Here is a 16,521-nt window from a genome sequence, read left to right as displayed (position 1 = left end):
GCTCATGTGCCACAACTACTGAAGCCTGCGTGCCTAAAGCCCGTGCTCCACAACAAGAGAAGCCACCACAATGAGAAGCCCACGCAGCGCAACAAAGAGTAGCCCCTGCTCAATGCAACTAGAGAAAGCCTGCGCGCAGCAACGAAGACCCAACACAACCAAAAATAAATAAATAAAATAAAATAAAAACTTTTTTAAATTTTAAAAAGATAAAGACAAGCATACATCTAAAAATAGAAGTAAATTTTAGAATATATTTGCTTTGTGGTTATAATAAAATTAAGGAAAATAAGGAATTCATGGAATAAAAAATAGAAGCTGAGATGTGTAGACACTGATCAGATGAAAGGGGAAATGGCTGAATGTAGGAAGCCAAAAGCACAGTAGTAGAATCAAAAAACTACATTGGAAACTATAAAGAACAGAATTGACGCTGCAGAAAATTGAGCCAGTGATGTGGAAGGTGCTATAAAAATGTTTCTGTAATGCAGAAGCAAAAGACAAAGAGATTAAAACAATATAAACAATATAAAAGAAAATATGATATAAAAGAAATATGATGGACAGAGAGTACAGAAGTGGAAATCTAAAAACCAAAGACTTCTTCCTGAGAAAGATCCAGGATTAAATGTGAAGATGCATTAATCAAGCACATAATAAGGGAAACTTCCCTGAGCTGATAATGCAAAATGAACAGCTCATTGAAAAGGAGGTAAAAGTACTGAAGATAAAACAATACTGAGACACACTGTGGTGAAATTTTTGACTTTGAGGAACAAATAGATCCTACAAAAATAAAAGTCGTACTGGTCTTAGAATTCTTCGCAGTGCTAAATGCCTAAAGATTATGGAGTGACAACCACAAGATCTTGAAGGAAAAAGCTTGTGGCCCAGTGAAATGGTCATTAAGGTGTGAAAAAATCCCCAAGACATTCTGAGATATTAAAGGAGTCACATAGAGGATTGCCAGATTTAGCACTCGAAAATGCAGGATGTCCAGTTAATTCTGAACTTCAGACAAATAAGGAATATTTTTTTAGGATGAGCATCTTTCAAATATTTCATGGGATATATACCAAAATATTATTTGCTGTTTATCTGAAATTCCATTTTAACTGGGCATTCAGTATTTGACTGGCAACCCTAGTTGCAAAGCCTACCATCCGTGTACATTTCTATAGTGGTCGAGGTGCTAGGTTGTGGTCTGGGATTCAGGCTGATGGAGAAGCCATGGTAAGGAGCTTGGCATGGCTAAGCATAGAAGGGAAAATACAGTAGTGAGTGATTCATCTAGAGGTCAGGAGAGCCTAGGTTATGCAGCAGTGAAACACCCCCAAATCTCAACGACTTAGTTCAACAAAAGTTTGTTGCTCAATCACACATCATGTCCAAAGTATATTGGTGAGGGACCTTTTATGAATGTCTCTCAGGGATCCAGGTGATGGAGGCTTTTTCTTGTCCTGTGCTCCCAAGATCACCAGAGCAGTGGTAAGGGAATGGGAAAAGTCACCACACTCTGCTCCCAAAGCTTCAACCTGGAAGGGGCCCTCCCTCTGCTCAGAAAAAGTCACATTGCAAACCTGCCCTTAAGGATGGTTCAGGGAAAAACAGCCCTGCCAAGTGCCCAGAAGGAAAAGAAGCTGATATATTTGGTAAACAGTGATAATGACCATCACACCTTACTAAAGCAACTTAAAGATTCTCTAAAAGCAAATTACTCTGATTAAGAGAAGGTTTTGTGTTTTTCTTTAACTTTTTATTTTATATTGGAGTATATTTGATTAACAATGTTGTGTTAGTTTCAGGTGTACAGCAGAGTGATTCAGTTATAATGCAGACGCTTTGGTAGCATGACCTGGTAAGATAATGTCAGACTTAGACTGCCAGATCTCACTGGAAAAAATAAATTCTGAATTCTAAATAAGGAAACCCATAAATGTAATTAAATGGAAATAACACAACAACAAAATAATTTTGCCACACATGAAATCTTTCATGTGTAAGGAATGATACAATTTATAAGAAACATATCTTAAAGGAAATAGACAACTCTCAGAAGAACTCAGATGATAAATATGCAAACTTTTAACTTCTCTAGGAATAAAAATGAAAATTAAAGTAAAAATGCAGTATTCTTTTTTTTAAAATTTTTAAAAATTTATTTATTTATTTGGCTGCGTTGGGTCTTCGTTGCTGCGCGCGGGCTTTCTCTAGTTGTGGCGAGCAGGGGCTACTCTTGGTTGCAGTGTGCGGGCTTCTCATTGCGGTGGCTTCTCTTGTTGCGGAGCACGGGCTCTAGGCACACGGGCTTCAGTAATTGTGGTACACAGGCTCAGTAGTTGTGGCTCGTGAGCTCTAGAGCACAGGCTCAATAGTTGTGGTGCACAGGCTTAGTTGCTCTGCAGCACGTGGGATCTTCCTGGACCAGGGCTCGATCCCGTGTCCCCTGCATTGGCAGGCGGATTCTTTTATTTTTTTTTAACATCTTTATTGGGGTATAATTGCTTTACAATGGTGTGTTAGTTTCTGCTTTATAATAAAGTGAATCAGCTATACATATACATATATCCCCATATCTCCTCCCTCTTGCGTCTCCCTCCCACCCTCCCTATCCCACCCCTCTAGGTGGTCACAAAGCACTGAGCTGATCTCCCTGTGCTATGCGGCTGCTTCCCACTAGCTATCTATTTTACATTTGGTAGTGTATATATGTCCATGCCACTCTCCACTCTCGGCAGGCAGATTCTTAACCACTGCGCCACCAGGGAAGTCCCCAGTATTCTTTTTTACCTGTCAAATTAATGATGATTAAAATCTGTAATACTCAATGTCCTTGGGAGCGATGAGATGGGAACTTTTATATGATGAAACAGGAATATAAATTAGTACAACCCTTTAGGAAAAGAATTTAACTGTGTATATCCAACACATTAAAAATGTTTATTGCTTTTGATCCAATATCCTAAAAGGAAGAATCGACTAAAGAAATCATTTAAAAAGTTGGTAAAGATGTATCTATAAAGACATGCCTCATTTTATGTTACTGTAATCCTTATCCGAAGTTTCAGTTACTCATGGTCAACTGCGGTCTGAAAATTAAATGGAAAACTCCAGAAAGAAACAACTTATGCTTTTAATTGCATGCCATTCTGAGTAGTGTGATGAAATCTCACACTGCCCTGCTCCATCCCCACCTGGGATCCCCACCGTCAACATCATCTGCTCCTGACATCCAACCATCGACATGATCCTGGTTCAGTGATCTAGCACCACCCAAAGCAGACGATCCTTTTGATGAAACATCAACAGTAGCCTAACACTATGTCACAAATCCTACGTCATTCACCTCACTTCATCTCATCACCTAAGCACTTTATGATCTCACGTCATTCCAAGTAGAAGGGTAAGTACAGTACAATCAGATATTTTGAGAGAGAGAGAGAAACAGAGAGACAGAGACAGAGAGAGAGCACATTCACATAACTTTTATTACAGTGTATTGTTATAATTGTTCTATTTTATTTTTAGTTATCGTTGTTAATCTCTTACTGTGCCTAATTTATAAATTAAACTTTATCATAGTATATGTGTATAGGAAAAAACATTGTATATGTTGAGTTTGGTACTATTCATGGTTTTGGGCATCCACTGGGGGTTTTGGAAAGTATCCCAGCTGATAAAGGAGGACAACCATATTTGTAGTAGCAAAAGGAAAAAGAAAAATGGAAACAACCTAAAGATTCAGTAACAGGGGTAGAGTTGAATACACTGTAGTTCACCAATACAACAGGATACTCAGTAGCCATAAAAAATCATTCTATCAAGGATTATTGAATGGCATGGGAAAATGCCATTCAATAATATATGATGTTAAGTGAAAAAAGTGGAATGTAAAACTTCACTTTTCTTATGCCACCAATTTGGAGTAAATATCTGTCCATCTACCTATCCAAAAATATATACTGAAAGGACACAAACCACGATGGTAACAATTCAGATCTTCCGCCCTCCGCTTACTCACTGTGACTCTGGCCAATCTCATTAACTTTTCTGTGCCTCAGCTTTGCCATCTGTAAAGTGGGGATACAGAAGTCTACCTGACTCATAAGATTGTTGTGAAGATTAAGTTAGATAACATATGTATTTAGTCCAGCACCTAATAAATGCTAGCTATGGCAATAATTATTTGTTATCGTTAAGAACAGCAGTCACCAGGGTCCATTATAGAGAACTGCATGGAGTTTCATAGACAGCACCCACCATGTCTGTGCAGCAATATGATCAATAAAATTTCCACAAGGTCAGGTGTGCTAAGGACCCAATGATCAGTGTGAGTAGTTGAGATTTTGTGTTTTTGGGAAAGATGGGGAAGAAAAGAGGAGGAAGGAAAGGAGAGGGAGAGGGAGGGAAGAAGAAGACAAAAGAGAGAAAGAAAAAACAGGAAAAAAGAACCAGCAAACCAAAAAAAGGACAAATGAGCCATATTAAGTTAAAAATGGAGCTGTGGAGGGAACCCTGCAGAATTGCTGCTAAGTTCCAAGGCAAGTCATCATAGAGAACCCTGGGATAGAGGTTGGAAATGGGAATAATCGCCATTTCTATCACCAATCATCATGTGATGAAAAAAACACAGATTTGGGTTAGTTAGTAGGAAAAAACCCACAGGTTTGGAGTTAGAATCCTGGCAACGTGCTTTTGAGTTCTTTGACTTTGTTCAAGTTACTTAACGCTCACCTGAAATGGGGCTAGTAATTGCTCCTGTGTGAGGATGAAGTGGGATCATATGTGTAAGTCACCAGCACACAGTATACATGGACCGTTTATTCCGGTTCTGCCACTGACCTACTCTATTTCCTGGAGCAGATCTCGGTACTGGTAGAAAAATGCCTGGGGGTTAACGGCAGGTTAAAGGCAGCCTTTCAAGGTGTTCTGGCAGGGAGAGCAGGCTGTTGGAGGAGCTCATGTGGGTGTACAACTATCCCCCATGTAGCCCCGCCCTCCCATGGGTGGCCAGCAGGCTGGACCCTTCTGCAGACAGCCTCTGGATCAATTCACTGACCACAAAACGGTCAGACAACGGGACCACCAAGGGGCCTTGCTTTGCCCGCTGGAGTGAAGGTCAGCATCGGATGCATTAAGAAATGGAAGCAATTTTTTTCCCACTGGAGGCTTCTATTAGGCGTGATTGCCTGCATTTAGACAGACCCTAAACGCTGCAGGGCCAGATTAGGGCAGGATCACAAACAAAATCTGGAGAGGAACCTGGCCCTGGAGCTGAAACTCGAGCCAAGAGGCTCTGAACATGTTTTAACTACCTCTTCGGACATTGCCTCTGTTTTTCCAAGCCCACAGACACTACCACATCTATCTGTGGCTTCCAGCTCTCCAACACCGCTGTGCCCGCTGAGAACACCACTCACCCTGCTCGCGGCACCCTCGCCCCCATGCCAGCTGCTATGGCCCTAATGAGACCTCCCATCCCCCTTTCATTCTTCCACCCACTTTTATTAGCGGCTCTCACTAAGCTCTGGGCGGGACCCCGGAGACACAGCTGAGCAGTATACAGGTCTGATCTCCAGGAGCTTACGATCTAATTAGAGAAGAAGGAAAAAAGGACTTCAACGCGAGACGCTGACCACAAAGGAGCGAAGAGGTAGAATTTGCCTCAGATGAGGTAGTATAGACAGTATTCTGAGCGTTTCATGGTGGGAAGGTGCTCTTTGGAGCTCGGGAATGGCTCCCTAATGGTGGCTCTTGCATGCCATGACGGATTTTCACAGGTTTGGTTGGGGGCGGGGATGGGGAGTGACGTTGGAACAATGCTCCCATGATACTTTCAAAGAGTTGCTTGCAAACCACCTCCCCTCCCCGACCAAAAACAGATTCACTAGCCGCTCCTCTCTACCCATTACAAGTTACCACTGTTACCTGTAACCACTGTGTATCTGTTAGTACTTTTGTCTCTGTCTCTAGATTCTGAGTTTCTTGGGAGTGGGGATTTTATCTTACTCATTACTTATGCTTCATGCCTGACCTGACACTTAGAAGATATTCAGCAAGTGTTTGTTGACCTGAACTCGAATGAGCTTATTTGTGGGTGGGGTGGGAATGAGAAAGGGTAGGGCATCCTTCTATCCAGTTCCATATGAATCCACTGTGGTCTGCATGCAGCAAACCTGCGCATTCCCGTAGAGCCTTGCTTCATGTTTCTATGTGATGAATGTTTTCTGTTGAAATAAGCGCCTTTGCTCCCTTCCCAGGCAGAGCCTCTGTACGAACTGGTGACAGCCACGGACTTCGCCTATTCCAGCACAGTGAGGCAGAACATGAAGCGGGCCCTGGAGGAGTTTCAGAAGGAAGTCAGCTCCTGCCAATGCGCTCCCTGCCAGGGGAACGGAGTCCCTGTCCTGAAAGGTACCATTTCCAGTGTCGCTTGTGGCAGACATCATCTGGATGGGCTGGTTCTGGGGCCGGAACACATGATCACATCCACACACCCTCCAGAGGTGTGCTTCTAGGTCAGGGTTTCGTGTGTATATCCAGGGGAATTTCCAGGTCGTTCCCCAGTCCTCTGCCTCAGGTCCCAGCGACTGTCATAAAGCTCCCTTCTTTTTCTCAGAGGAAAAAATATGAACGTCCCCCACCCCCTGCCCCCGACCATTTGGAGCCTCTTAAAGATGAGCTTCTCCACCTTGATTGGGCATTAGAACCACCGGAGGTCTTTAGAACTACTGATGCTCAGGCCCCAAATGTGATCATTACGTGAGACTCTCTAGAGAAGAGACCCTCATCAGGATGGCTAAACCCCCTCCTCTCCGGGTAGTTCTAATCTGTGGCCGGGGTGTGACTCACCTTGGAGCACCACCTCCCTGGAGCACAATGAAGTAGGGTTGGACCAAGGAGGTGCCTGCACTCAGGTACTACTTATGGCAAGGCGCCTGATGTCCTCTCAGTCTGCACCTGAGAATCACCCAGGGAGCTTTTCACAAACACGAAGCCCTGGGCCTCAGCCCCAAATAGTTAAAGCGAATCACTGGGATTGGCCTCTGAACAAAAAGCCTACCAGAGACTTCGTTGTAGAGTGAGGGCTGGGAAGCTGTTCTACAGCTGAATTCACTGACAGACAGGATCCATGATTTTGCCAAGTTTTTAGACTAGCAGGAGAGCTAGCCTTGACCCAAGGGTTGCACTGAAATGCACCAGTGTTAGTCTGACTATCTCCCAGGAAGTCAGAATGCAGGCATCTAGAACAGGCTGCTCTGGCTGTCAGGATACCTAGGTTCTAGCCACAAGGGACACATGGGTGACAGCAGCATTAAACTGAAGGCAGGAGCAGGCTGAGACTGTGTGGTCTGTCACAAGGAGTGGGGATGGACTCTGGGACTCTGTCCTGGTCAAAGAAGAGGCCCTCCCTGGGCTGAGCAGGGGAAACACCTTGTGCATATCCTGACCAATATATGGTGAGACGATTGGGGGATGGGGGGTGGTGGCACGGATGGCCCACTAGAACTTGATTGCTAACTTGAGGGTCACATCCGGGGTCACTGCAGGGAGCAGGGCAAACGTGAGAGAGGCTGGGACCTGGGATCTTCTGCTCCTGTTGTGTTGGGCTAAGGAAGAGTCTGGTCCAGCATGATGCCAAAACAGGGCATCAAGAGCAGCTGGGTACAGTATATCCCAGCCCAGGGAGCCAGCAGGACTCGAGGCAGAACTCACATGGCTGGAGCAAACTCAACAGAGGGGACACGAGAGAAGATCTGTTCTCAGGGAGAAAGATTCCACCTGCCCAGCTGAGATGGAGAGATGTGTGTCTAGCTTCTCAGATGGGATGGAAATGAGCAAAGCAGACGTAAGGGACGGCCTAAGAATGGGAAATTCTGCCTGAGGACCAGAACCTGTAAGTGAGGGTCAGTTCAGCAGGAAGTGGGATCCATTCACCGGCACCAGGTTTTGATCTAGGGGTGCTGAAATCCCCCTTGCTTTGTGTGTAACTTGGACCTAGAGACTGGGACCCACTGGAGGCTTTACTTTGGAGGTCAAGGAGAAAAGGAAGCCAGAGGCTGGAATGCCGACAGGGCCCAGCCTATAAAGGACAGTCCTGTAAAGAGAGTTCATGTGATTCAGGTGAGAGAAGCTCCCGGGTGACATGTGACAGATTAACGTAAGGAATAACCTCCAAAATGTCAGAACTGGCCTAAGGTAGCATGAGACATCTAAGGGTAGTGAGTTCCCCATCACTAGAGATGTTCAAGCAGAGACTAGACAATTACTTGCGGTGAAATTGAGCATCAATGACCATTGGCCCCAGGGACTTCAATAATATAGCTTCTGACCCCCAAAACCAATGTCTAGGTCAAAGGTCGGCTAATGGGTAATTTTCCTCAACAACTCGACATCATTCCCTGTGGTGGAATAAACACCCTTTCATGAGCAAAGGACCCTCGAGAAAGAAGTGGGTATTCTTGGCACTGAACCTTCTTATTTCAAACCATTCCATTAAACGTTTGCCCTATTTTAACCTAATGGAAAAGCCGTGATGTGGAGGAAGGGGTGAAGTCTAGGAGCTCTTACTTCACGTGGTATGATTCATACTGTCTCTGCATCTTCTCAGGATCACGCTGTGACTGCATCTGTCCTGCTGGATTCCAAGGCCCTGCCTGTGAGATCACCAATCGGAAAAGTAAGGAGTCTGTGAGAGTTGGTTGGGAAAGGGAAGTCTGGGGAAGTCCAGAGAATAATTCAAAAGAGCAAGAGCAAAGTCGGGGAGTGGGCTAGGGAACTGGACACTATGAAACTTGAGATCCATCTTGACTCCTGATTTTATATTTTATTACTTTCACAACTGAGAGTGCTCCATGTTGCAGGACTGCTAATGCATGGCCTCTTCGAGTCATCTCTTTGAATCATTCTGGAATGTTTATCTTTTTTTTTTTATTTAGTGAACTCCTATACAACCCTCAAAATCCTACACAAATGCCCCTTCTTCTGTAAAAATTATTCTAATCCAAGTAGCATTAGTTCATTTCTCCTGTGGGATCCCATAGGACTTCGAACATGTATCTCTTACAGCTCTTAGCACATTCTGTTTTGGGTTGTGTGTGTCTGCCTCCCCTGTATCTGTGAGTAGGGATCATGTCCCATTTACCTATGGGTCCTCAGGTTCCCACACAGTTGCTGCAGTTGAATTAATAACTGAACGACTGGACTAGGATGAAGGTCTCTTCCAGTTCTCAGATTCTTTAGCCGGTTTATTTTCTAAGACTTCTTAGCACTGCCTCCCCCCGCCCCCGGCTCCTCCCCTTTCTTTTCCTTTCTGTGACTTTTTTGGTGATACTGTTAAAAAAGGAAATGGCACATCCAATAAAAACACCAAACATTTATTAAGCAGTCCACTATGTACTAGGCACCTTGCTGAGGACTTGGACTCAGTGTGGGTTCAAATTCCATCTCCATCATTTAATAGCAAATTACTTGACCTCTTCGTGCCTCAATTTCCTCATCTGTAAAATGGAGATGATGATATTAACTACCTCACAGAGTTGTCTTAAGTCTCTCATGAGGCATATAAAACACTTGGAAGGATGCCTAACCCATCGTAAGAGCAAAATAAATATCGGTTAGTTCGTTTTAGAGCAAAATAAATAGTGTTACTTTATATTTCACATATATTAAATCCTTTCATCCTCACAACAACCTCATGAAGTAGATACTGTCAATACCCCCATTTTATAGAGGAAACTGAGGTTCAGTGGGTGGCTAGCTAACTTGCCCAGTGGTCACACAGTTAGTAGGTGTAGGGACCCAGGTTCAGGTCCAGTGAGTCTGACTCTGTAGCCTTTGCTTTTGGTGCCTGCTCTGCTCCCCTCCCCAGCAAAGTGCTCAAGGGTGTCTCCACTCCCTCTCCTACTACAGCTAAACCAGGCCCCCCACAGTGACCCGCCCAGTAAGAGTGTAATGGCACAGCCACAGGGTTTCCACTGGTTGGAGGAGACCTTGGAAACCTCCCACTCCAGCTATCTCATGTTATCAATGGGGAGGCCCAGAGATATTAAGTAATGTACCCAGAACTACACTGCAAGTTAGAGGCTCAGCTAGACGTGTGATCTATCATGGTGGATGTAATTGATTATTTGCCAGTCTCATCAACAACCAGAAATCCTCAAGGGAAAGGCAAATGTCAGGGAGGGTAGAGCCCAGTGTTATTACTTCATTTAAAACACACAACGGCCACATAGATAACAGAGCTCCCGCTTGATACACTGAGAAGAAGTAAACTATCCAGCATCCTATAGCTGGGAAGTGTCTAAGCTGGAAACTATTCATTTATTCCACTAATATGGACTCAGGGACTCCTATGTGCCAGTTTAGGTGCTGGGGTTCAGTGGTGAGAAAATCAGATTACAGTTCCTGTCATCATGGAGATTGCTCTTCAGAAAGACAGACCAACATCATTTGACTCGTCCCAGAAATACATTTAAAGTTTCAACTGTAACTGCTACAAAATGCTCTGAGAGCTTAAAATATGAAGTAGTGATGGGGAGTTAGGGATCAGGGAAGCTTTCCTCACAGAAATAACACTTAAGCTGAGATCTGAAGGGTGAATAGGATTGACCAGATGAATAGAGGAGGGAAGAGTATTTGGGGCAAGGAGAACCGTGTGTGCAAAGGCCCTGTGGTAGAAGGGAGCATGGTGAGCCAATGGCCTGAAAGAAGGACAGTGGACTGGAGTGGGGAGATCAGAGATTCAGACTCCCAAAACCCTAGGGTTTATACACCTTACCTCTCCTATAGGGCACCAGAGTGTCATAAGGGCTAATTAATGTTCATTGACCTTCTTTCTTATAGATGTCCCCATTGATGGGAAGTGGAATTGCTGGTCAAACTGGTCTCCGTGTTCTGGAGGACATAAAACAAGACAAAGGCAGTGCAACAATCCACCTCCTCAAAATAGAGGCAGCCCCTGCTTGGGCCCTCCTTCAGAAACACTTAACTGTTAAGAGGGGAAAGCATCTAGCAGGTGACGCTACTGTGGGCTGCACACGGCAAGGAATCAGGCCAGCTCACCCCCCATGCCTGCTCCCATCTGGAGCTGGCCCAAGGTGGAGGGCTGTGCCATTCAGAGCGTTTAAAATAAAGATACTATTTGTAAAATGCACACTGATTTGAACAGATAGTAAGTTAAACAATAATTATAGTCTCCTGAAGGGCTTAGGCATCCTGGTAATCTTCACTTTGCTCATCTCTACAATTTTATTTCACTCACATTTACTACCAGCCAGGAACTGTGTTGGGAGCTGTCCGTGTGAAAGTCCCACAATCCACCACTGCCCTGCGCATCGTAGGTGCCCAATAATGAATCCATGAATAGATATTAAACTGTTCCTGTCTTGAGGAGCACACTGTCTCATTCAATGTCAGTTGGCAATTGTTGGTTCATATTTATTGAATGATTAGTGTGTGCCAGCCACAGTGCTCTCAGTGCATTCATTCATTCATTCCATCCTCACGACAGCCTTATAAGGTGGATGCCTTATCAGCCTATTAAACAGCAGGAGAATTGGCTTAGAAGAGTTAAGTGACTTGTCCAAAGTTATGCAGCTAAGGAGTGGGGGGGTCAGGGCTGCAAACCTGGGCACTCAAGCTCCAGGGTTTTAAACCCTTTTCTTTTAAATTTTTATTTGTTTGTTTGTTTGTTTATTTATGGCTGCGTTGGGTCTTCATTGCTATGCACAGGCTTTCTCTAGTTGCTGCGAACGGGGGCTACTCTTTGTCGCGTTGCGCGGGCTTCTTATTGCGGTGGCTTCTCTTGTTGCGGAGCACGGGCTCTAGGCGCGCGGTATCAGTAGTTGTGGCTCGCGGGCTCTAGAGCGCAGGCTCAGTAGCTGTGGCGCACTGGCTTAGTTGCTCCATGGTATGTGGGATCTTCCCGGACCAGGGATCAAACCCTGTGTCCCCTGCATTGGCAGGCAGATTCTCAACCACTGAGCCACCAGGGAAGTCCCCAGGGTTTTAAACTCTTAACTGTGATGCTCCCTTCCTCTCAAAATTGGACTTTGGATCAACAAAGAACTTTTTATGAAATAAAGTGTAGAAGGTGGTGTGTGTGTGTGTGTGTGTGTGTGTGTGTGTGTGTGTGTGATTGACAAATCCCCACCCACTGCATCACAAAGAGAGTGGATCTGGGTTCCTCAGCTTCTTTGGATGCTGAGCACAGGAAGCAAGCGGTTGTTCTGGTGCAGAGCTGAATTGCTGTGACATGAGTGGGTGCCCAGAGGAGATGCTGAGCTGGAGACTAGAGCCACGGAAATTGATCACTGAATGAGAAACAGTTTAAAAAGAAAGAAAGAAAAAGAGGAGGGGTTGTGGTGGCTGGAAGAGGAAACATATCAGGAGATGATCAAGCTGATGGCTGTGGGTCAGTGGGCAAAGCAAACCTTCCCTACCTCTGTACGTTGTGCTCCGCTCACTCATGCTTTTGTGCAAATCCCATTTGGGGAGGGAGGTACTGAAAGATGAGAACAAGAGGGCAGTTGATCTTTACGTTACTAAAATCCAAACATTTTTTTTTTTTTTAAATTAAAGACTGCCTAATCTTGTTAACTGTGAAACTCATAGGGTTTTTAAAATTTTTTATGTATTTATTTACTTATTTATTTATGGCTGTGTTGGGTCTTCGTTTCTGTGGTAGGGCTTTCTCTAGTTGCGGCAAGTGGGGGCCACTCTTCATCGCGGTGCGCGGGCCTCTCACCATCGCGGCCTCTCTCGTTGGGGAGCACAGGCTCCAGACGCGTAGGCTCAGCAATTGTGGCTCACGGGCCTAGTCGCTCCGTGGCATGTGGGATCTTCCCAGACCAGGGCTCGAACCCGTGTCCCCTGCATTGGCAGGCAGATTCTCAACCACGCGCCACCAGGGAAGCCCCCCAAAACATTTTTATTTTTTAGATTGAGTCAAGTGATCATTTAAGCTTTGTTGCTCTCATTCATTCCTTCTCATTAAAACATCCCTGAGGGCTTCCCTGGTGGCGCAGTGGTTGAGAATCTGCCTGCCAATGCAGGGGACACGGGTTCGAGCCCTGGTCTGGGAAGATCCCACATGCCGCGGAGCGACTAGGCCCGTGAGCCACAATTGCTGAGCCTACGCGTCTGGAGCCTGTGCTCCCCAACGAGAGAGGCCGCGACGGTGAGAGGCCCGCGCACCGCGATGAAGAGTGGCCCCCACTTGCCGCAACTAGAGAAAGCCCTCACACAGAAACGAAGACCCAACACAGCCATAAATAAATAAATAAAGCACACCTAGTATAGTGTAATTAAAAAAAAAAAAAAAAATCCCTGAATATTTTCTTTGCTCTTGGGCACTTCCTGTTGGATTGCATAACTTCATGTGAATTTGTTGAAATCAGATTGGTGGGGAAAAAAAAACAGTTGGTTGAAGGTGAATTGATTCATCCTGTGCATTTTCACCCGATTTGTTTTCGGCCACATCATCTGCTGTAAGTTTGCCGCTGGGCTGGGTGCTGGGACCCAAGACCATAACACATCCATGACACCAAAGCGCAGGTCACCAACACCCACCAATCTGGCCGCCCAGCTCTCTGGAATTGAGTCAAGAGAACAACCATGGAAGGAGCTGATTCTTTACTGCTTAGGGGTTGCTGCAGCCAGCGTGGCGATTCTGTCTGCCTTCCTGCATCCCCGTGTCCCCTGCAATTGAGCGGACGGGTCCGGGCCCTTGTTTGGATTAATATTATTGCTTTGCCGTCTGCTGTTATTTCAACAGGCTAATCCAATAATGTTTTATCTCTTTCATTATTATACCAAGGCCGTATAATTTTCTTACGTTATAATCTGTCTTCTTTTAAGATTCCCCAGAGATGGGGAAGAGAGGTTCTGTCTTGGGTTGATGGGAGGCTCCCGTGAAGCCGACACGAGCATGTCGAAGCCAGCGCCGCCAAATTAAATTCTGAATCTCAATCACGGCCACCGCTTCTAATGGGAAATTTGAGTTGATTATGGAGATGACAATGCAGGTTCACGTTTATTGCATTTAGCAGAAATTGTTTATCCTATTAACTATGGTCTTGAAGGAGAGACAATTGAATTGCCGAGCACCGGTGAATATCGGGGTGACGTCCAGGCATGGCTAAACTGTGTAATAATTATATTCTTATTTGTGGGCTGAACTTCCCCTCGTGGCTCTTTTTGAAAACAAACGCATTTAGGAGGAGGCTGAAACACAATGTAAGAATTAAACAAAATAAATGCAAACTGTGCTTTTGGGAAACCTTGGCAACTGTAGCTTGCACCGGTGTCCCCGTGAAGGAGCTGCGGCATCCGTGGGGCACGGGCCAGGCAGTGTCGTTTGGCAGTGGTCCTGGAAGCTTGAACACAGCTCAGGATACCTGGGTGTGGGAGGGTTTTGTGTCTGAGAGCATGAATCTCTGAAATGCTGGGAGCTCTGCCGTTTGCTTGATAAAGGACATGGAAGGCTTTTATATCCCCAGCTCTGGGTTATTAAGGGAAAATGTAACAGCATAATAACTAATATTTGCAGAGGGCATTACCAGTTATAAAGAACTTTCACATACCTAATCCAGCTTAATCCTCTCAGTGCCTGAAAGAGGAAGGATTTATTATCTGCCTTTGACAGGTGATGAGACAGAGCCTCGGAGAGACTGAGCAATTTGCCCAAGACCACCCAGCTCGAAAGTGGCAGGACTGCCTCAGTCCAAGGGCGGCTGCCACAGGGCTCCCCAACTTCCTGCTGCCACAGGAGCGGGTCCAGTTTCATTGTAGGGTGGGTGCATGCCCACCTGCCCGCTTGCACAGGAGAGATAGAAAGGCCTCTAGTCTGGCATATCCCTGCAGCGGAGAAGCAGAGCCGTTTAGAAGGCTTTGCGGCAGAAGAACAGAGGGATCAATCCCCACACCACCACTTCCTAGCTGAGAAGCCTCGATGATGTCCCTTACCCTCTCCACGCCTCAGTGTCCTCGTCAGAATGTAGGGCCAATAATCGATGGCACAAACATGAAGCTTGAGTGACACGACATACGCAGAGGGACCGCTCTCACCCCAGAGTGCCTGGCACATGGCAATGCTCAACTGCCTTCCCATGCTTGGATGCTGAACCAACCCTGCCTGACATCTGGCCCTTGGTACCCTGCCTAGCAGCTCTCCCTTGTTGAGCATGGAGATTGTATTTTACGGAAAGGAAGAGGAGAGGGAATAGGACTTGCCTTTGCAGCAGTGAATCTTGGAGGATTATCAAAGGAAGTCAAGAGGCTGGTCTGACATTCACCTCTGTGCAAGAGGCTGCTCTGGAGCCCAGGCGCTCCCATTATCGGAGGCTGCGGCCACCAGTTATCTTACGTCTACACCTTGCAACCCCAGGTGCTCCTTCATCCATCACTGGCCATTGTCTGGCGTCCACTCCTCCTTCCCCCACCACCTCCCGCCGAAGGGGCCTCCTTGTTAATAAGCCAGTTTGTTCAGATCCTGAAAACTATCTGATTCTGGCCCCTTTTATCCCAAACACCATCCATCCATCAACTGACTGCTCCACATGCTTGGTTAGGAAAATGGGAATGGGAGAGAGAGACAAATAATAGATGAAACTTCTTAGCTGCTATCTCTAAAGAAATAGGATGGATAAATAGATCCGTCAGACATGTATCATGCCACTGGACAGCAAAGTCCATTTGTGAAAAAGAGGTTAGGATGGGAGGATTTCTCTCACATTTTAAGCTGTTAATATAGAAGGGAAACATATTTTCCTTTCTCTCTCCCAGAGGGGCGGGGAAAACCCCTGGGCTACGAATGCAGAATTTTTAACCCAATTTGATGGGCTTTCGTTCACTAAGGTGGAAAAGGTGGGCTCTCTCTTAAATGTATACAGTCTCTAAGAGTAGCGTGGGCTGCCCTCTGATGTACCAGGAAGATTGTAGGACCTGGGAGTCCTGTAAAAACGTCTTCCATGGGGTTGTCGCTCACGAGTTTCCTACGTGCTCTGTGCAAAGACTGTTTCAGGGCCTTTGCCTCTAGCACGGAGGGGCCAGAGAGAGAACAGCATCCTTTTACTGGGAAACTCCTAGGTGTTTAAAGTGCTATGCTAGGTACCGAGGCTCCGAAAGTAAATCTGAGTCCCCATCTGCCCTGCAAGGTGTCACTGGGTGGGGGAGACTATAGTGACAGAATAAGTTGCCTACCGTGATAGGGTATGGAAAATGCTCTGTATCAGGGAGTAGCACCTGATGAAGTATGGGGGAGCGGAAGGGGTCAGGGTTGGCTTTCTGGGTGAATGGACACCTAATCCATACCCTGCAGGGTGCTGGTGAAGAGCTGGGAGAAGATGGGGGCTGGCAGGTGGGGATGCTTCTCAGGTAGTACGTACAAAGGCCTGGAGGGGACAAAAAACCTATTTGAGGGATTAAATTGGAAACAGTTCATTCATACAACAAATATTTATTGAACCCCCTCCTAAGGCCAAATACTGTTCTAGATACTGGGGATCAAGCCATGAAAAA

At 45.7% G+C, this 16,521-nt stretch overlaps 1 protein-coding gene across 1 annotated transcript in view; it reads left to right on the top strand.

Annotated features, from left to right (window-relative positions):
• Positions 1-11,752, top strand: part of C8B (complement C8 beta chain) — a 40,423-nt gene extending 28,671 nt beyond the window's left edge. Inside the window, exons 10-12 of the mRNA XM_068539976.1 lie at positions 6,261-6,414; positions 8,612-8,680; positions 10,846-11,752. Coding sequence (XP_068396077.1) covers positions 6,261-6,414; positions 8,612-8,680; positions 10,846-10,997 — 375 coding nt within the window. The 3' untranslated portion in view covers positions 10,998-11,752. The remainder of the gene's footprint in view (positions 1-6,260; positions 6,415-8,611; positions 8,681-10,845) is intronic.
• Positions 11,753-16,521: the final 4,769 nt, after the last annotated feature.

This window comes from Eschrichtius robustus, chromosome 3 (genome assembly GCF_028021215.1).
Source record: "Eschrichtius robustus isolate mEscRob2 chromosome 3, mEscRob2.pri, whole genome shotgun sequence".
Taxonomy (NCBI): Eukaryota; Metazoa; Chordata; class Mammalia; order Artiodactyla; family Eschrichtiidae; genus Eschrichtius; species Eschrichtius robustus.
Note: the sequence above shows the minus strand (reverse complement) of the source record. Positions and strands in the feature narration are given on the sequence as shown.